Source organism: Thalassophryne amazonica, chromosome 21 (genome assembly GCF_902500255.1).
Source record: "Thalassophryne amazonica chromosome 21, fThaAma1.1, whole genome shotgun sequence".
NCBI lineage: Eukaryota > Metazoa > Chordata > Actinopteri > Batrachoidiformes > Batrachoididae > Thalassophryne > Thalassophryne amazonica.
In genome coordinates this window covers 8974557-8996367 of record NC_047123.1, presented here as the reverse complement: position 1 = coordinate 8996367, position 21811 = coordinate 8974557, and the positions used below count along the sequence as shown (strand labels likewise).

Sequence of the window (21811 nt, the reverse complement as noted above, 5' to 3'; positions counted from 1 at the left end):
TATAACCACAGTTTTTCATGATTTCTTCACATCTGTGAGGCATTAATTTTGTTGGTTTGGAACCAAGATTTTGCTGGTTTACTAGTGTGCTTGGGGTCATTGTCTTGTTGAAACACCCATTTCAAGGGCATGTCCTCTTCAGCATAAGGCAACATGACCTCTTCAAGTATTTTGACATATCCAAACTGATCCATGATACCTGGTATGCGATATATAGGCCCAACACCATAGTAGGAGAAACATGCCCATATCATGATGCTTGCACCACCGTGCTTCACTGTCTTCACTGTGAACTGTGGCTTGAATTCAGAGTTTGGGGGTCGTCTCACAAACTGTCTGCGGCCCTTGGACCCAAAAAGAACAGTTTTACTCTCATCAGTCCACAAAATATTCCTCCATTTCTCTTTAGGCCAGTTGATGTTTTCTTTGGCAAATTGTAACCTCTTCTGCACATGTCTTTTATTTAACAGAGGGACTTTGCAGGGGATTCTTGCAAATAAATTAGCTTCACACAGGCGTCTTCTAACTGTCACAGCACTTACAGGTAACTCCAGACTGTCTTTGATCATCCTGGAGCTGATCAATGGGTGAGCCTTTGCCATTCTGGTTATTCTTCTATCCATTTTGATGGTTGTTTTCCATTTTCTTCCATGTGTCTCTGGTTTTTTGTCCATTTTAAAACATTGGAGATCATTGTAGATGAACAGCTTATAATTTTTTGCACCTGCATATAAGTTTTCCCCTCTCCAATCAACTTTTTAATCAAACTACGCTGTTCTTCTGAACAATGTCTTGAACGTCCCATTTTCCTCAGGCTTTCAAAGAGAAAAGCATGTTCAACAGGTGCTGGCTTCATCCTTAAATAGGGGACACCTGATTCACACCTGTCTGTTCCACAAAACTGACAAACTCACTGACTGAATGCCACACTACTATTATTGTGAACACCCCCTTTTCTACTTTTTTTTTACTAATAGCCCAATTTCATAGCCTTAAGAGTGTGCATATCATGAATGCTTGGTCTTGTTGGATTTGTGAGAATCTACTGGTACCTTGTTTCCCATGTAACAATAAGAAATATACTCAAAACCTGGATTAATCTTTTTAGTCACATAGCACTACTATTATTCTGAACACTACTGTATGTCTCATAACTGAATGGTGAAAAACAGACCAAAAGACTCATGGCAAAAGCTGAGACGATGGTAGTCACACTGGTTTATAAATTGACTAAACAACAAGAGAGTGTTGACAATAAGCTCAGTACCTTCTATAGCATGAACACAAGTCTGTAGTATAGACTGTATATATACTGGAAAAAGCCTGCGTGACATCATCCATTGGTTTTCTATAGCGACCTGGAACAGCCGAAATGACCCCCTAGTCTGGGCGTTGCTATGTTGAGAGCCCCACCCACACTGATTCACGATGAACTCATTAATGTATGAAGGGGTGGAGTGTGGATGGCTCAGTTTGTGACGAGAAAAGCCTGAACACACCTCTCTCTGAGACTGAACCGCCTGCTAACAGGCTAACTTCTGTTTGGGTGATTATTAAATCATATTTTGGGGACTGAGCGGCAGTTCTCATAACAGTTTACTTTGGTGTGGACATTAAATGTTATAAGCCCCATATATGCTCAGTAATCATGCAGTAAGTGGACCTACCGACAGCTGCTAAAAGTGCTAACACCATTAGCATACAACCTTAAAAAAGACGAGAGTTTCACTCATTGCAAATACTGTTACAGAGACATCTTAGATGATCCATTAGGATGTTTCACCGCACAACAAGCCAGATTATTCCAGGTGTTTATAATAATATATTCTAAACAGACAGACACAGCAACATAACAGCGAGTGGCCGCTGCCAGTTCGGAGGCTATGAGAGGAGTCACTGAATGCAGCAGCTGTCACTCAAAGTCACCACACCCACAATTATACAGAACTTTATGGCTTAAAATCTCTTAAAGTAAGAAGTTAGAAAAAAATTCACTCCCCGTGCAGTTGTCATGGAGGAAATTTTAACACGGAGTCCTTTGGGAAAGGCCTCTGTTTTGGAGCCAGCCTCAAGTGGCCAGTCAAGGAACTACAAGAAAAATGGCTTCTGCTTTTGGGCCAAAATACAGGCTCGAGAAGTCTGTAGTCCGCCATTGTTGTTGTTGTTGTTACGTGATGTCTTGTGGCAAGGATTAAGGCTGAGGTTAGAGAGGTGGGGCTATGACATCATTAATTCACAAAAGTCGCGTATCTGTTGCACATACAAAACCCAAAGGTGGCATTTTGAGATTTTATCCACTCTGGAACCTGTTTTTAAAAAGTAGCATTTTCGGGCTCCAAAAAAGCATGTTTCTGTGTAGACGAAACGCCAATACGATACAAAACTTTTGCTGATGCTGATACGCCTAAACTCTTCTCCATGTTGACGGTGCCTCAGTAGCAATGTATCCAGTTCCAGTGTGACCCGGAGGTTCCAGGGAACGACAGCTGACAGTCTGATTGGTTGAGTTTATCTCATGTCGACTAATGAGATGACTTTCTCAAAGCACTTTGCGCCCGAAAGAACCCCCCCCCCGTGTGTGTGTGTATCCTGGTATCCTGTTTCAGCCTGTCTAAGAGGTAATTAACAGGATGTTTGGCTGATGTGTGCACTCTGAGTGTTCTTTTGGTTAAATTGCTGAAGCTGAAAACAAGATACAACACAGAAAACAGTATATTTACATTGTTTGTGTTTTATCAACACAAATGATTTGTACTTTGACTGACTATAAAGGTGTTCTCCAGTGTATAATTTGGCTTCTTTATCAATTTGTCCTCCTTTTGAAAGTGCTGTTTGTGTTTTAAGGTCCATAAAAATGTTTTTTATTTGCATCCTGCCACCTGACGTTCAGCCAGAAAGCTTGGTCGATAACAGTGCTCACTGCTTGATGCTAATAGCGGCAGCACGGCTTTTTACTGTACTGCGCTGTACATGAACGCGTACAGTAGACAATAATTTTACATACACTAAACTGAACAACTGCTTCCTGTTGAAACAGCTGCCTTCCTGCTTCATTAGGTCAGGAAAAAGCCTGGAGATGGAAAGAGGCCTGTAGTGTGTGTGTGTGATGCACAGAAAACTCACTGCTGTTCTCCATCTTTCAAAATGGAATAACTGAAATATTAATGAATCGTGTGTGTGTGTGTAATAGATTATTTAGTCAGATTTTAGCCTTTATTCAAAAAACTGTAGGGATGGGTGTTGTTAAGGTCTTACTGTTCGTGCTACTCTTAGTGGTGCTATACTATATATAGCAGTATTCTTATTGGTACTTTTTGGAGAAAATGAATCAAATTAAGAAAAGAATTAACAATGCTTTATTTTCTACAGTATATGCCATTTAACATAAACAGTCAAGTGTAACCACATTTTTGAGGGTTTAATTTTCTCCCCATCATTGGTTCTGTGTGTGTGCTCGCCTTGGGGTGAGAAAGAGAGAGAGAGAGACACAATGGAGCTGCTTCTTGTGTCACACAAACACACACACATGCACTCAAGCTCCCAGTGAGAGAGAGAGAGAGGAACGCTGTTTTTTATTTGTGAACTATTTAGTGTTTAGTGTTAATTATATGTTTGTACAGAGTACAGTTCAAAACGAGTCAAATTCCTTGTGTTCTTTTGAAGATATTTGGTGACTAAATAATATTGAGACAAAGGAAGAGAGAGACAAGACATAATGTGCAACAAGAAAATGTGCCTTCACACTTTTCACATGTACAGACTGAAAACAAGATAGCGCTAAATTTATTTCCTTAATTTCTCCAGTACCGAAAGCAGTACTGTTAAGAAACAGAGCTTAAGCTCTGCTTAATAATGTCTCATATTTCATAATTTAGCCCCGGGTCCCGCTTAATACCGGTTTACGTACCCTTCCCGAGATACGTGCAATAGTTTTCATGGTTCTTCTGTCAGTCTCTGATCTGAGTGAGTGACCTTTAATTAGCTGTATGTGATTGCTGCAGATGTGGGAGATGACTGTCAGTGAGCGAGTGGTAATGAGATTTCGGCTGTCCGTCCCTCCACTGCTTCTTGGAAGAAGGAGGACTTGATGTGAGTCCATTCGATGGTCTGACCTTTTTTTTTTCTTGCTGCTTGTTGGCCTCTCATTAGTATCTCTGTTCTTTCTCTTTGCCTCTTCTTTTTCCTCTCTCTTGTCTGCACACTTTGTGCTTCTTGTGCACAGGAGGAGACGTTTTTGTCACATAGTATTTATAGCGCGGTTGCTTCCCAGCAGGCTCCGGCCTCGCTGTGATTGGTTCACGGATGTCGGTGGGTCAGCTCAATATGAAACACTTTCAGTTCTGTACTCTTTCCAATCAGAAAATAGATCAGTCACAAACAAAAGAATTTACACATTTGTGCAAAAAATATAAACACTGTCGAGTAGATTATGCAGAGAAGCTCACAGCATTACCTCATCATCTCCCAGAAACATGTCAGATTTTTTTCCCGTAACTTTTTTAAATTAACAATAAAAGTGTTGGCGACATCATTTGTGTGGCGAGATGAAGGTGGTGAAGGTGCATTTTTGAAGACATATTTGAAGACACAGCCAGTGTGGCATTGGTATTTGGATGCTGTTGTATTTGTGCATATAGTAATCACAATTATCATTATTATTATTATTATGAGGATTAATGCATTTTAACATCTAATTCCACGTTCACACCGGGCATGACGCGAGCGACTGCAGCCACAGGTTGCCATGTAATCCCTATGTAAGGACGCGTTTTGGCGCCAAACCGCGCAGCGCGACGCGATGGAGGCGAGTGAAGCGATTTTGAGCGTTTTGCGCGTTTGTGGCGTGATATTGCGTCGCCTCACGTCGCGCTGCCCTCCTCCCCAAGTTCAAAAATCTGAACTTTTTCGTCTCGTCGCACCGCGATGACCAATCAGGGACTGAATATGTAGTGACGTGGAGATGTCTGGAGTTTGTTTGACTGAAGATGTGAACATGTCCTGTATCTGGTAGCAGCCTGTGAGCATGACTTGTGTCTCTTTTGTCCTTTATTTCACAATCATGACAGAGTTTTTGGAGCGAACAGCAGCACCACAGCAGCGGGGAGCGGAGTTTCTTTTTATTTTTATTTTACGTGCGCGCGCGAATTGTCCTGGAGATTATTTTACTTATTAACTACACACCTGTATAAAGCAAATGGTGACTGGTTTCTAAACACAATTATGACAGAGTTTTTGGAGCGAGCAGCAGCCCTACTTGCAGCAGCGGGGAGCGGAGCTTTTTCCTTTTCTTTTTTTCTACGTGCGCGCGCGAGCGAATCGTCTGTAGAGAATATTTTATTAATTAACTACACAGATGTATAATAAAACAAATGGTGACTGGTTTCTAAACACAGTTATGACAGAGTTTTTGGGGGGAAGAGCCAGCTGCAGCAAGCAGTGGAGTTTTTTTTTTTTTTTTTTGTCTACATGTGCGCACGCGAACGGGACAGTTGATCCTCAAACTGGGTCCCGCAGAGGTGGAAGGACCGCTAAAAGCGGCCGTCACCCAGACAAAAGCTCCTGCAGCAAATAATGATACTCTCTGTATTGGGAGCTTTTCACAACAACTCGCTCCGTGTGATCAAGGTCCGTCATGTTAGCTTGACTGACAACCGGAGCCGGCAAGCGGAATGGAAGCTCCTCCTATTTGATGACGCACTGGGGTGAATTTTCGCAGCGAAAGTCCACCCAAGCAGAGCGACACACCGGGCGAAGGAGGCGCGTCCGTCGCCTGGCAACCCACGCGAATTTGTAGCGTCTGATCGCGCCCGGTGTGAACGCGGACTACGAGACAGCCACCAGTCTGTAATGCATGTTGTTCAATCAATATGTTCAATCTGAATATTCCAGTTTTACTACTACAGTGCTGCTCTGAGTGCAGCTAATAAAGCCCATATATAAAAAAATATCAGTTTTACTTAGTTTTAAAATAATAATGATGTTAATAATAATAATAAATACTGAAGAGCAGGTTGGATTAAAGGTAGTTTTGTTTTTTCCTTAATGCATTGCGGACCCTTTAAATTGTCAAGCACATTAATGGATTTGAATGTGCTTACAGTGTGTTCTGTGCAAGTGTATTATCTAGGAAAATACAAGCATTGAATTAGCACTCAGTATTGGCAGAAAACCCAAGAGTAACTTACTTGGATTGGGGCAAAAAAAACCTGCTCAGGACATGCCAACTGTAGCTCGTTAGCTATGATGTCTTCTACCAAGATAACATATCAGAAGGTGTGAAGTGGCAAATTCCAAGTCCAGCTGTGTGTAAAATTCAGCACTGATTGACCTCATGACCTAAATTGGGAGGTCATCTGATACCTGATGGGTTCTTTGGAGTTAGTTGAAGTTTATGTTAAGATTTTATATGCAAATGGTAATAATTTTGTACTCACTGTGTGAGCTAATTATATGCAAATCAGGTCAGTGTTGCTATCGTGATCACTACCCACTTGCCAAGTTTGACTGGTTTGAGCCCAGGGACCTTGAAGAGAGAGAGAAGTAAATATTTGGTTGGATGTATAGCTCCACCCCTTAACGGTACTGCTATCTGTACTGGAGAATTTAAGAAAATGCATTTAGAGCTCTGTCTCTCTCCTTTGGAGTCTTTTGTGCAGAGCAATGGCTGCGACTAATTATGTACATGTGATTTCTAAGTTTATATATTTTTAATAAATTTTCAAAAATTTCAAAAACATTTTTTTCCTGTTGTCATATCGGGGTGTTGTGAGTAGAATTTTGAGGGGAAAAAAGTTATTTACTTCATTTTGGAATAAGGATGTAACATAAAATTTGGAAAAAAGTGCCCAAGCCCAAGTAATTGCCCAGTTTGAATATTTTTTGTAAATTAAAAGTCCTAATGGCACACACCACAACCTGAGGGTCCCTGTTCACGTCTGCGTCTGTGTTGAGCTGACGTTTTCTATTGTTCAGTCAGTGTCAGATAAATCCATTGTCTTCTCCGGCGCATGTTTATTTTTCCACCTTGCTTATTTGTGGAATTTAAATTCTTATGCTAAGTATTAGCACATGCTGTGGTGTGCACATGTGCTACAGTGAGTTCCTGTCCTTTGTTAAAGATGCCCCATGGGAATGTCATGATTAAAGTGAGTTCCATCTGTAGAAAAACAAAGTGAGAGAAAATGTACATACATTATAGAAATCAGAAAAAACATATATATACCGGAGTATGATTTATATACTGTTTTTTTCCCACTTCAAGAGGTTATTTATTTATTTGACAGGTATTATTTATACTTCACAAAATTTGGTACTTTCCAATGCTTTGCATTGAAAAAAATTATACTTTGGATCAAATTAAAAAAATTTATGTAATTTGTTATAGCTAATTTTTTAGTTTTTCACAATGTATATTTATGATTTGGTAAAGTGATTCCAGCAGATGTAAACTGGAAACCACAATTTTTCATTAGACCAATGTAAATAAGTACTTTGAATGAAGTGCGCTTATGTTTCACTTTTTTCAGTGTGGATGGACTGATTGTCTGCCTGAGTGGTTGCCATCCAGGACCCAAGGCACCTTTGTAGTGTAGTGCCTACGGTGAAGTGTGGCACCAGACCTGGAGAACAGCACTGAGCTGTCAAAATGACTGCTGCGCAAGCGTGTGAAATCTGTTATATGCATCCAGTTTATCCAGTAAAAATATGAATAGCATAGATGGGATGCTGATTGCTGAAATTCATGCACTCACTCTCCTTAATGAGGTCTCTTTGGCAGCTTGTGCTGAGATTTCAGACACTATGTATGTTATTTATCAAGTTTAAACAAAAGCATATTCACCTCAGCTCCGACTGACTGCTGGCGTGGACTGGCTCGAAAAAAATGTCACATGATTTCAACTAAGAATAACTGCAAACAGCACTGAATGGGGGCGACTTGTGAGTTGGAGACATTCAGAGCCTGTGATATAAAGAGCGTACAGAGAAGATGAGCATCTATTTTATCAGCCCGTCAGGGTCTCAGATCAGCCTGTTAATGAAGCTGAAAGAAAATGGCATACGACACGGAGGAACGACACAGACAGAGAGAGAGAGAGAGAGAGAGAGAACACAGCTGAAAACAAAGAGGCTTTCTGCACACATGTCGTCTGTGAAGGACACCACTGTCCACTCTGCATGTTTCTATGTTCTCTCAAAGAATCAGACAGTATGTAGAAGCAGTAAAAACGTGCACACACTGCACAGTTTGCACACACGGACTCTGTGGAATGGTGAGAGTAGAATGTGGCTTCTGTCTGTCCTTTTGCCCCTTTTCCCCTTGGTTTTTCCCACATTTTCTCTCGTTCTCATTTTCTCCAACTATCCCGTTTCTTGCTTTCGGCGGTTTATCTCTATATTCGTTTTACTTCCTGCTGCCTGGGGCTTCAGTTCATATCACACAACCTTCTCATGCGAGTTCAGAGGGCGCCGAGCGTCACCTGCTTTTTCTGAGACAAATCAGGAATCAGGGAACTTTCCTGATGTCAGTGAGCATCTGAGTACCCGCTCGTCTACTCTGATAGGAACTGATCCTTCAGCACAGATCTGTTTTTGAGTTCTTAGAACAGAATATTTGGCTGTATTCAGAAAACAGCAGAGTGGTGTGGCACCAATTTATCAATATAAATGTGGATTACAGTGTAATCAAAGTGGAATGATAATCTGCGCCAAAGATTTGAACCAAAGAGCCAAAGATTTGAGCAACAGTAATGACGCGACGCAACTGTTGACTTCAACAGTTGCGTGTACAACATTTGTGAACAATATGAACAGTCTGTAAAAAATAAAAATAAAACAAAATAATGTCATCAGCGTGCTGATAAATATGCACAAGTATGTGACTTTAGAACTGCAAGGTTGAAGTGTTTCACAGAATTACTAACTGGGTGGCAGCCTGAAGGCATCTGATGAACATTTACAGAATATATTAGTTGCTAATTTAACTGGCTCATTTCCAGTCCAGCTGCACGTTAAACCCGGTAGCTGTAGTGGAGTTACTCTGTGCTGTTGTAATTGGTTCCATTAGCTTCTTGTCGAAATGCTTCCATGATATGAACATTGTGTATTCCAATGCGTGCAAATTTTTTTGCCATTGCAGTCATAAACATTCATTATTTGTAAAATATGTGAGCACATAGTATGTACCGCCTCTCCGATGTGTTTCGTGATACCAGACAGTACTGTCGTATGGCCAGCTGTGAATTGTTCCTTTTTTGTTTTTGTTTATATAGAGAGGTGTAGTAATGTTTGTGGCCAATTTGCACAGGATAAGAACGCTCAATATAAATGACAGAGATAGGAAAAGCTACTCAATAAACAAGCCTGATACCCAGCAATCACTCCTAAAAACAATAAGGAAAAAAAAAGAAATTATGCATATGCATCAGACTCCTGACACACAAATTCACTGAAATGTGTTGTAGCAGGGGGATGATTATGTGGAATATCCCCAAAACAAATGTCTGTGGTAATCAGTCTGGCCTTAAGATTTCAGAGAAGAAGGGACACATTTTAAAAATTGGAATCAGATGACAGGATGAACTCTGTATGATGAAGTCTGTCATTCTGAGAGTTCTCACTTGATCTCAGTGAGCAGTAACGCTTCCTTTCCATGTTTCCCTCAGTGTGCTGCCTCCAGGTAAGAATGCAGTGAAAGATCAGATGTTTAAGTTACTTTGAGCTGAGCTCAGCCTGCGGTGACAGAATGTCAGCATGGTAGTGCAGCAGATAACAGAATAGTCACAGAGGAATCCTGCAAATGGTGATAGAAGCAGCAAATTCACCACAAATAGTCCTTAGATGTGACTCTTTTGGGAAAAAAACAATTTGCCACATGAATTTTCAACATAGTGCAGCAGATAACAGAATATTTACAGAGAAATCCTTCAAATGGTGATACAAGCACCAAATTTGGCAAAAGTACACCTTAGATATTACTCTTTTAAAAAAACAACGAGCCACTTGAATTTTCAATATGCGTCCACAAAGAATTACATAGGGGTCAAAATATAAAAATGCTCCAGTCATATTGAAAATTATACCACATTATTTGTCTGATTGTAAAGATTCCAAAAACGTATAGTTTGGACTATCTATGACTGAATTCTATAGAGTTATGGGGTAAAAACAACAAGAATGGTGACAAAGTTCACTTCCAGTTTATACAGGGGTCAAAAGTTAGAGTTGCTCCACTTTTGTTCAGAGTGATACAAATTATTGGTTGAGTTAATAGGGTTTCAAAAAGGAATAGTTTGCACCATGTATCATGCTTAGTTATCACATTACGGGGTAACGTCACATGGATGTCGACATTTACTTCGGAAACCAAACATTCAGCAGTCAGAACTATTCCATTTATTAATCCTATTAGCTCAACCAATAATTTGTCCCACTTTTTTACCAAAATTGGAGCAACTGTAACTTTGACCCCTGTATAAGATGAAACTGACCTTTGTCACCATTCTTGGTGTTTTTACCTCATAACTCCATAACATTCAGTCATAGATAGTCCAAACTATACCTTTTAGGAATATTTATGATCAGACACATAATGTGGTGTAGTTTTCAATATGACTGAAGCATCTTTGAAAATTAAAGTGGCCAGTCGGTTTTTTAAAAAGAGTATTTGCACTGAATTTGGTGTGTCTATCACCATTTCCTGGATTGTGTCAGTTATCTGCTGCTCGATGAAGCCGGTCACCTCCAGCTCGGTCTGACTCATCAGCAGAATGTCTGTCTGCATCAGAGCTGCACGCAATCACTAAGCTTTGATCGTTAAAGAGCCAGACGGAATTAGTTTGTACGTAAAAAGCTTCCATGGCAAACAGACAAAAAGGAGTCCATTGTTAGTTACAACTTCAAATAAAATGTAATGTTTCCTCACAACATCAGTCTGTGTTGGACCATATTTTGTTGTTTTTTTTATAATGACTTGTCAATACCACACACACCTACGGTATGTTCATAACACCAGATACACACATGTTCATAAGTATTTGGACACCAACATTGTTTTGCTGTCTTTGAGATAGGGAGCCACCTGGGAAGAGTTTATGGCGTCATGAAGTCACTGGACAGAGGTGAATGGTGATGCCAACACTGTTACGGGAGAATGAAGCTCCAAGTGTTTTGGGTCGTGGTGCGTCTGATCTTATTGTATAGTTCTGCGACATGGAAGCTAACCAGTGACCTAAGACCACAACTAGATGTCTTTGGTACTAGGCCTCGTTGGGAGATACTTTGGGACCGCTGGAATGTCTCAAAAAGCATGATACTTTAGGGAGACTCAGATGAGGAGGATTACTTGCACGATGAGGGAGTGTCAAGCTGCAGCATTGTGTCCATATGGTGTGGTTCTTTGGGGCTGATCCAGCACAAACGTACCTGAGCATCTGGATGAGATCAAGGACATGCTCATGTTTCACTTAGCCACGGCAAGTAGATGGTTAGCTAGTTTCTCCAGGTGGGGGGTGGACTGGTTGTCTCCCTGGCTTGCTGCCATGCAGAACCCACGGAGCTTCAGTAGTGTGGTGCATGTGGCAACATGTGGCACTGATGCATGGAAAGACTGTGCAAATAACAAGTTGTTACCAGGCCATCCACCTCATTAGTGACAGATCTATGAGCTCAGCACGTCGCTCTGTGGGATAGGAGGTGATCTAGCAATCTTTAGACCAGGATACAATTACATGTGTGGGCTTCGGCCAAACTGACTTTGTCCTTAGACAAAATACTGCCTCATCCCAGCTGGCAGTTAAGTGGAACTGCACCTTAAATATCGATTGGTGTGTTCTCGAGCATTTAAGAAACACACTCCGATCCAACCCCAGCAGTTGTACAAATGTTATTTTTCTGTAGCGCTCCTACATGTGGCACCTTGGTGGAATTACACTTTAGACATGTTTTGCTGTCTTTTACAAATTCACTGTTCCAGTTCTTACTGGTTGAGGTGCCCCATTTGGGATATGAATCAGTTCTGATTCAGATCAGAATTATTTATTCAGTTATTCAGTTTAAATCTGATAAACGCAGTAAAGAAGTACCGTATTTTCCAGACTATGGCATTAGCAGCTTTCATTGCTATATAATTGAAAACATGAAGCTGAAAGAAGTTAAACTACTATATCCAGCAGGAAAAAAGTAGCCGTAGTTCCAGTTACACTGTTTTTTTTTTGTTTGTTTGTTTGTTTGTTTTCTATGGATACTTCCCCCTTTTTTAGGCAATGGAGAGCAAATTGCTGGTTGGTGGAAAGAATATCATTGATCACACCAATGAGCAGCAGAAGATGTTGGAGATAAAAAGGCAGGAGATTGCAGAGCAGGTAAACTTTTGTGTTTGTGGTTGTTTATCGTGTGTCTGTGCAGGTTGCTTAAAAAAATACTCCTGTACATTGTTTTCTATATGACTGTAAATGCTAAATCAGTTTTTATAACATTTGCTTCTCAAATTGCTGTATCCTAGCTACAGGTTCTTGTCCATTTCATCAATATGTAGGTCATGTGCAGTAATTGATGAAATGCAACAAAATCAATCTGTGTTGCCTTAAATAGACAGAACATGTATATAAAATGTACAGTAAATTGATGTACTAAACTGTCCTTCAGTCCTGGCTCCGCCTTGTTGAAAGCTCTCTATTTTAAGTATAGAATTTAAGATATGTTTAGAAACAAATGCAAATGAATTTTGTGTAATGGTTTGGCAGTGGAACCCATTGCAGAGAACCACAATGATGGAAGGCACAAGCAAGTTTGTTTGAAAATTAGCCAGATAACACAGAACATAATAATAGCACAAGAAAATCAATGCCAGAGAAAAAATAACGGTGATATGAAGCCTGAACACTAAAACATGACCCATGGCATTTTGTATAATCAGTGTATCCAAGTCAGTGAATATGTCTTGGACTTCATTTACATCAATCATTGAGAAATACAAAAGTATTGTACTGTACATTAAATTCATCTGGAGTAGGCAGTTAAAACAGTGAGTGACCGTGCAAGGAGACAAGTGAGGGAAGGCACCAAGACACCCGTGATAATTCAGAATGAGAGATAGGCTTCTGTTGCTGTGATTGGATAAACGTTTTATGAAATATTACTATGATATAATATTTGTTCTGTTGTATTTATTTCCGAACATATTCTAAATCCTGTACTTGACATATGAGGTGTCAAAAATGCAGATCAGGACTGTATATTTGAAGTAAAAAAACAAAACATCAAAACCCTGGTTGATCTTTTATTTATTCTTTCAGACACGCAGGGAGCGGGAGATGCAGCAGCAGATGCTGGTCCAGGATGAAGAGACAGTGGAGCTCAGGGAGACTTTCACTTCTCTGCAACAGGAGGTGGAAGCAAAGACCAAGAAACTCAAGAAGGTAGAAGAAGCACATTAAATGCAGACCATAACTGAAAATGTAATTTATCAAACGTTCACTAAATGAAAAATGAATGTGCCTTGAAAATGATTTGTTTGTTTGGTTATTTTATTTTATTTATTTATTTATTTTTTATTTTTTTGTGGTGTTTTCTGTTTTGAAAAAAGATTATTGAGTGAAAACAAAGAAATGCATACCCAAACAGTTCACTGAGAATGATTTGGATCATACAACATTGGCTCAAGTTTTCAAGCATGCTAAATTACAAAATCTCAGGCCCTGAAATTGCTTTAACCTTAATAAATTGTGTTGGGTCTGCAAACCTCACCTGTTTGCATGTTTACCACCCACAATATTGTACACTCAGCTGGACACACCCCAAATTGTCTTTGTATGAAGATTGTCATGATAAATGTAAAATATGGGCTATTTTGCGCACTGAGTGTGCACTTGTGTTGGGAATCAGACATGTCTTCCATGCTTGAGCACTTGACAGTTTTTTCAACTGCGTTATCAAGGCGACTCAAGAAATGAATGCACATACAGTACACAACCTGACAGTCCTTGGATATTGTGTCACATCGTGGCAAATGGAATTTCTGACACAAATAACAGTTGTAATCTTATAATGAGCCACATTTCTTACCTCCAGTCGTGGCACGGGAGGTCAGGTTTGTTTTTTCTCCTGTGAGCCTGGAGCTGTCACCTGTCAAGGCAGCGTGTGGGGCACCCTGCGTTTCAGCTGTTTTATTCCACACTCTGTAGCTTGTCTTCTGTGAATGTCTTTTGGACATCATTTTTTGAGCGTCCCCATTTCATTAGGGCTTTCTGTGTGTGTGTCCGTGGGAAATTTGAAAACCTGATGAACTTAGATCCAGAAGATGGTCACACACCCTGTGTATATGTAGGCTATGACACTAGGAGCCATGTTTATACCATCATTTGCCTTTTCTGGTTATGTTTCTTGGTTCTCAACTTGTAACACCCAAAGAAAATGAATGTACCATAATAGCAAAGAATGTAAGACCCTGAAGTGAGGCAAAGCCAACCACAGGGGGCGTGACGCTGCCATCGGTAAGCAGGCCTCCACACAAACAGCGAGAGCTGCTTGTGCAGTCAGGGAGTGCTCACGGTTGACTTTTCCTTCCTTGGGGGCATTAACACATGTATATTCTGTTTTTGTCTCTAATGGTAGTCTATCCCTCTTTATCTTCTGACCCCGACCTGGAACGTAATGACCTCTGTCTTGGACACGTAAATCTCAGTACCTCAAGGTTTGTTCTCCCGTCCTGCTCTATTAACTGGATCTTCACTTCACTTTCTCTAATCTCTGGATATCTTCATGTTGTCCATATCAGCCTGTTTTTTGTCTTCCTGATGAGGATTCTCTCTGTAACTAACTGCTAAATCCTTCTGAAAACAGCATGAACCTTCCACAGCTCTTCTCACTGCCCTCCCCGTTGCACTGGCCTGGTCAGCAGGACTAACACCAGAAGACCAGTGTGTGTTTGACCGTAGATGACAGTGTGACTAACGATCCTGTGTTGATCTTTGCCCTCCCAACCATACCCTAATTTGACATGTTAGCCATTCACCTCTGACTCACTGCATGATCCAGAATAGATTCTTCTTACACTGTGCTTTTTACCTGAGAAAAATGTTTCCTTTTTTTTTTTTATTATTAGTACCTTTTAAAAACAGTACCAAATTTAAAGTATTCATGAGAGGTGTTTGTATTACTGCTTTACCTTTAAGTTGCTGTACTTTATCTAACCCTATAACTATAAGAATCACACAGTCTCATTTGTCTCCAGGATCCTACCCAAGACACATGGATTGGGTGTTGGGGAGGATCCTGGAATCTAGTGACTCAGGTGTCTTTCTGAGGAAAGGTTCACTGACCTTGACTTTGTAAATGATGTTGTGATCTTTGTGGAACCAATGATGTCCTGATTGCAGCACTTGGGAAGCTTAGTGAGAAGTTGGGGTTTCTTGGTTTGAGCTTGTCCTGGCTCAAGACTAAGATCTAGGATCTCAATCAGTTCCTGGATTCAGCTGTCAGCAGTGTGTTAGGATGAGGTGAGAGTTGAATTCAACAGAAGCAGTGGTACATGGCGAAGTTAGTGTCATTGCAGCAGGACAGAGGTTCAATTCTTTAGAGTCACAATACCTTTGATTTTACTGTGCAGTTTTTAGACATAAATGACAACCAGATGACCTCAGATGATGATGGGATGTCTTTGGTATTTGCAACCTCAAATCAGAAAAAGGTGGAACAGTATTGGGGGGGGGGGGGCATTCTTAGTGTAGCAGAGTGAAGTCTGGATTGAGAAGATGTTCCCGCTAGCTTGGCTAACTGGGAATTCCCCTTTGGCTGACCTGGTAGAGTTCTGGTTTTTAGTTAAAGCAGTCTGGGGTTCGATCCCACTTCTGACACCAATTGGTGTTGTCGGCAGGATGTGGGTAGTCACAGAGCATGCTTAAATGCACCTTTGACTTCGGGACAAAGTCAGAAATGGTGGGGAGATATGTAGCAACATGAAGTTCAGATTGAAAAAATGTTCCTGATAGCTTGGCTAATGGGGAATTCCCCTTTGGCTGACCTGGTAGAGTTCTGGTCATTAGTTCAAGCAGTCCGGGGTTCGATCCCACCGCCGTCCCGCCCACAAAGGTCCTCTGCTCACACTTAGATTTTTCTTTGACTTTTGTTTCATTGAATCCAAGTTGTTTTATTTTTTATGTGGTGAGTTTCATTACATTTGTTAATATGCATCCTTTCATGCATTTTAGGCCTACAACACATTCCCCCAAAAAGTTGGGATTCACCACTTTGTAATGTTGCCATTCCTTCTCACAACACTTAAAAGATGTTTTGGCATTGACTATACCAAGCAATAAAGCATTTCAGGTGTTACTTTGTTCCATTGTTCCTGCAAATACTTCTAAAAGCATACAACAGTACAGGGTTGTCATTGTTGCATTTTTTTCTAGACATAAGGCTTCTTTTTTTATGCACAGTAAAGTTTTAAATGGAACATGTGAATGTATTGATTTTCCAGACTGATCCTTTGCCTGTATAACCTTTGCCGGTTATATCAGCTATTGATGAATGACAGCTCTTGATGCAGTGCTGTCTGAGGGAACGGAGATCACAGGTGTTCACTCTTGTCCTTTATGCATTAAAATTCCTGCGGATTCTTTGAATCACTTAATGATATTGTGCACGGTAAAGGGAGAAATATGCAAATGCCTTCCTTTTCAAAAATGGCCTTAAGTATTTGTTGACAAGCTGGAGACCCTTTTCCCATCTTTGCTCCTCAAACACTCAGCCTTTTATGAATACTTGTTTTGTATCAAATCATGATGATAATCACCTGTTTGAAAAAACTCAGAGTAAATGTAACAATTTCTGCGTGCCCTCTCCCCATTTTCCATATCATCCCAGCCTTTTCTGATTTGGGGTTGTAGATGGTGCTCATAGTGTATTTTCATCAAACTCTAAATGAAGTCTGGGTATAAATTTTGCTTATTCTTGGAGAAATTGTACATTCACAGTCACAGAATTATGGGACATTGGGAATGTTTAACGTAAAATGTTTACTATATTTTACTTTATATAAATATGTATATACATGTATATAAATATGCTTGCTGATTGGAGTGCTTCATTATACCGTCACAAACAAAAAAGGTGGTTGGGCGTGGCAGCGTTTGAGATATATATATATATATATATATATATATATATATGCTCTTCCATCTTGCCATGAAATGTTTAAGCGCAAACGGTTTGGGCAGTTTCAGTGAAATTTCACTCCATGTCAAGATCTGCATGAAAGAAAATAATTCCAGTCCAACATCTTCAAGGGGAGACAGTTGGGCTTCTGATTTGTTTTTATAAATACATCATACTTGTCAGTTACATGTACAGAGGCTGACCAGTTCGATTCCCTCTCAGACAGGAAAAAAATCAATCCCCAAGTTGCTATTGAAGCATTGCATCAGAAACATTTGGAGTTTGGAAAGGTCTGTTTAAAGCTCACCGTCTACCATTTCTGCCGAAATATACAAACCTGCTTTTTGATGCCTCCTCTAAATTAAAAGGCACTTTACAGTTTTTGCTGGTGTTAAAAAGTCAGGCAACAAGAGCGTCGTGCTGTCTGTCGCTGGTTTCCTTCAGGAGCTTTACATTGTTGTTTTAATGTGACTTTACGGTTGCATTCAGTGTAAACAATCACCCGTGTAACTCTGAGCTGTCAGCGCTGTGCTGGTTGACGGTACGTGCAGTGTGACACTCAGTGGCGCAGGAGGAACGATGGCACACGGGACGTGCAGCAGGAAGCCTGTTCTGTCACCGGTTCCTCCAGTGATGTTACTATGAGCAGCCGAGCTGCAGGTTTGTTGCAGACCGGTTCGTCAACATCTCAGCTGTGTAACGTCTGGCTCTTTTCGTTGTCTTAGTTGTACGCCAAGCTGCAGTGCATCAAAGCGGAGATCCAGGACGTCAATGACGAGCACGTGAGGAGCCGACAGGAGCTGGAACAAACCCAGAATGAACTCACCAGAGAACTCAAGTTCAAGTGAGCTGACCTTTGACATTAATCCTCAGCAAACACAACACAAAGCTGCACAGGAATGTTTTTATTCCAAATATAAATAGATTCTGAAATAAGGGGCATTCCCTCAGAATGACTCTCAGTTTTGGTGTTTCTGCACATGAAGGTACCTGATCATCGAGAACTTCATTCCTCCAGAAGAGAAGAATAAGATCATGAACAGACTGACCTTTGACCCTGAGGAGGATCAGTGGAAGTTCCAGCCTATAGTCCCCTCAGAAAGGTCAGTGGATGTAGAACCGGTCTGGGCTTATAATTTTGTCCTCAAGTTTAAGTAGGTCGTCCACCCATTGTCTTCCTGGGTGGATGCCAGGACCTTAATGTGGCGAATGCAGAAAAATCGCATCACCAAAGTGACGGTTTTGTTGTGTTTGCACTCCGATGAGTCCTACTCTAGTTCTTTCCTATCATCCTGCACCGTTCGCTATGACAGTTTTAGAGTATCTTTAACAATGTGATAAATTGTATAACTGCATTTGTCTGGCTGGATTTTGAATTGATTTTATGTTTTTATGGTTCTTGCTCTGTTCAGTAAATCCTCACAGTTGAAGAAGAGGCCGGTGTCTGCAGTCGGATACAAACGGCCCATCAGCCACTACGCCAGGGTTGCTATAGCAATGGGAGCACATTCCAGATACAGGGTGAGTGCCTGTAGTGTTACATGATGTCCACTATAATGATTCCAAGAAAAACACTTGCTACCTCCAGTAACATTTGGAGGTGGTTCCATCATGCTGTGTGGCTGTGTGGCCAGTGCAGGTACTGGGAATCTTGTTAAAGTTGAGGGTCACATGGATTCCAGTCAACCTCAGCAGATTCTTGAGAACAATGTTCAAGAATCAGTGACAAAGTTGAAGTTGCGCCGGGGCTGGATCTTTCAACAAGACGACTCTAAACACTGCTCAAAATCTACTAAGGCATTCATGCAGAGAAACAAGTACAACAATCTGGAATGGCCATCTCAGTCCCCAGACCTGAATGTTATTGAAAATCTGTGGTGTGATTTTAAGCGGGCTCTCCATGCTCGGAAACCAACAAACCTGAGATGATTTGTAAAGAATGGTCCAAAATACCTTCAACCAGAATCCAGACTCTCATTGGAAGTTATAGAAAGCATTTAGAGGCTGTTATTTCTGCAAAAGGAGGATCTACTAAATATTGATGTACTTTTTCTGTTAGGGTGCCCAAATTTGTGCACCTGCCTAATTTTGTTTAAAGAATTTTTTGCATTTCACTTCTGAAATATCACTGTGTTTGTCTGCTATATGATATATTTAACTGAAATTGCTGATCCAAACAACCAATAATTTAAAAGGTAAATCAAGGAAATCATCAGGGGTGCCCAAACGTTTACCTACAACTGTAAGTCCCCTCAACTGGAAAATACAGTAATTGTATCAGCAGTCTAAAAACACTCAAAGCACACCACTTCCTGTAGCATGGAGGGAATCCCAATCTCACTAAATGTAGAGAAATGTTTCAAAACAACTGATTATGCAGTTAGCCGCTTACCTTAGCGCTCCACTGAGTCAGTCCATTGTAGAACAGGAAGCAGCCCCGCATTCCTCATCGTTTGTTTCTGTTGGGTGTTGTCCATGAAGAAACATTTGATTTGTGATAAATTACATATTTGTCTGTGTGTATTCATGTTCAGGCCGAGAACATCATGTTTCTGGAACTGGACATGACTCCTCTCAACACATCAACAGGGGTGGAGCCAAACCAAAGTCCCTCCCTGAACAACTCCCCCACTAAGGACAGAGGCGGATGTGTCCGCAGGTCCCGCTCTTGGTGAGCCAGACCCCCCCCCCCCGTTACTCCTGTAAAATGTCTGAATGTGAAACAAGAGCACTTTTATGAAAGTACTGTGGACTCCTGGAGGTACCGAGCGTCCTGATTGGCTCTGTTCCCATCTCTTTGTAGTTGAAAAACTACTGAAATTTTAAAATTAAGATAAAATTTGGGAGTGGGGGGCATACTCAAATAAATTTCTTCCAGGGGCTGCCCTCTGTGAAAAATGATCAAATAAATAAAAACAGTCAAATTGGATGTCAAATTATTTGAAAATGCACACCTGTGTAAACTCTAACAGAGTGTCAGAAACTGAAGTGTTACTGTGGTAACAGTGGGTTCCATCCCATTACTCAGATTGTGGTAACCACTGAGACCAGAGAGCAGAGTTTGGGCTCAAATTACAGTGAGTCCGCCTGTTTCTACAACTGTCTGGTCCAGTTAAACACGCCTGCTAGCGATAACGGAAACGGCTGTTTTGGCACAGGTGAAAAATGCAGGTGTTCTAGTAAGACAATCATTTTGTGACAAAACATTTTGTTCTTTTTTATGGATCATCCTGTACCTGTTAACTGCTGCCACACCCTTTGTAGTCATTCCTAATCTAACGATTTAACTCCATTCTTTTTTTCATCTTTGTCCCAAAGGGGCGGGGTTATATCACAATACCATTCCATCCTTCTAGTCGAAGACATTTTGGACCAGATGATAGGGAATATTTTTCAAAAGAGATTTTTGTAATCAATGCCGCTGGGAGAGGTGCAGTGCAAGCTTCCATTTCATTTTATTAATTTAGTTTAACATGCTTTTCAAATTTTAAATTTAGGCATTTTCTGGATCCACATTATATTCTGGATTGACTCTTAAAAATTACATCAATTATTTCTTTGGTCATTATTCATCAATTCACTTAATGTTATCAAAATTCATTATTCATAACTTTTTGAATTAAATGTTTCTGAATGCTTCTTCTCAGTCCTGAATCTAAAATATGTTCTGGATCATATTCAAAACAAAATCCCTCATTTTTGAGGACATTATCCATCCATTTTATTTTTGCATCTCAACATTTTAAATTAAATGCTGCCATGTGCAAAACATTCATCTGGATCTCAGATCCAGAATTTATTCCAGATCATCTCCAAAATATAAATCAAATCAAATCAATTTTATTTATATAGCGCCAAATCACAACAAACAGTTGCCCCAAGGCGCTTTATATTGTAAGGCAAAAGCCATACAATAATTACAGAAAAACCCCAATGGTCAAAACGACCCCCTGTGAGCAAGCACTTGGTAACAGTGGGAAGGAAAGTCCCTTTTAACAGGAAGAAACCTCCAGCAGAACCAGGCTCAGGGAGGGGCAGTCTTCTGCTGGGACTGGTTGGGGCTGAGGGGAGAGAACCAGGAAAAAGACATGCTGTGGAAGAGAGCAGAGATCAATCACCAATGTTTAATCATCATTTAATCATCTGCAGAGTGGTGCATACAGAGCAAAAAGAGAAAGAAACACTCAGTGCATCATGGGAACCCCCCAGCAGTCTAAGTCTATAGCAGCATAACTAAGGGATGGTTCAGGGTCACCTGATCCAGCCCTAACTATAAGCTTTAGCAAAAAGGAAAGTTTTAAGCCTAATCTTAAAAGTAGAGAGGGTGTCTGTCTCCCTGATCCGAATTGGGAGCTGGTTCCAGAGGAGAGGAGCCTGAAAGCTGAAGGCTCTGCCTCCCATTCTACTCTTATAAACCCTAGGAACTACAAGTAAGCCTGCAGTCGGAGAGCGAAGTGCTCTATTGGGGTGATATGGTACTAAGAGGTCCCTAAGATAAGATGGGACCTGATTATTCAAAACCTTATAAGTAAGAAGAAGAATTTTAAATTATATTCTAGAATTAACAGGAAGCCAATGAAGAGAGGTCAATATGGGTGAGATATGCTCTCTCCTTCTAGTCCCTGTCAGTACTCTAGCTGCAGCATTTTGAATTAACTGA

General features: G+C 40.6%; 1 protein-coding gene across 2 annotated transcripts in view; it reads left to right on the top strand.

The window, feature by feature from the left end:
• LOC117503080 (kinesin-like protein KIF3C) overlaps positions 1-21811 on the top strand; it is a 38792-nt gene that overhangs the window by 16009 nt on the left and 972 nt on the right. Inside the window, exons 2-8 of one of the 2 annotated variants that reach the window (XM_034162252.1) lie at positions 12258-12359; positions 13293-13415; positions 14681-14689; positions 17877-17995; positions 18138-18254; positions 18564-18672; positions 19686-19822. In XM_034162252.1, the coding sequence (XP_034018143.1) occupies positions 12258-12359; positions 13293-13415; positions 14681-14689; positions 17877-17995; positions 18138-18254; positions 18564-18672; positions 19686-19822 (716 nt within the window). The remainder of the gene's footprint in view (positions 1-12257; positions 12360-13292; positions 13416-14680; positions 14690-17876; positions 17996-18137; positions 18255-18563; positions 18673-19685; positions 19823-21811) is intronic. The other variant, XM_034162253.1, reaches the window with a different exon arrangement.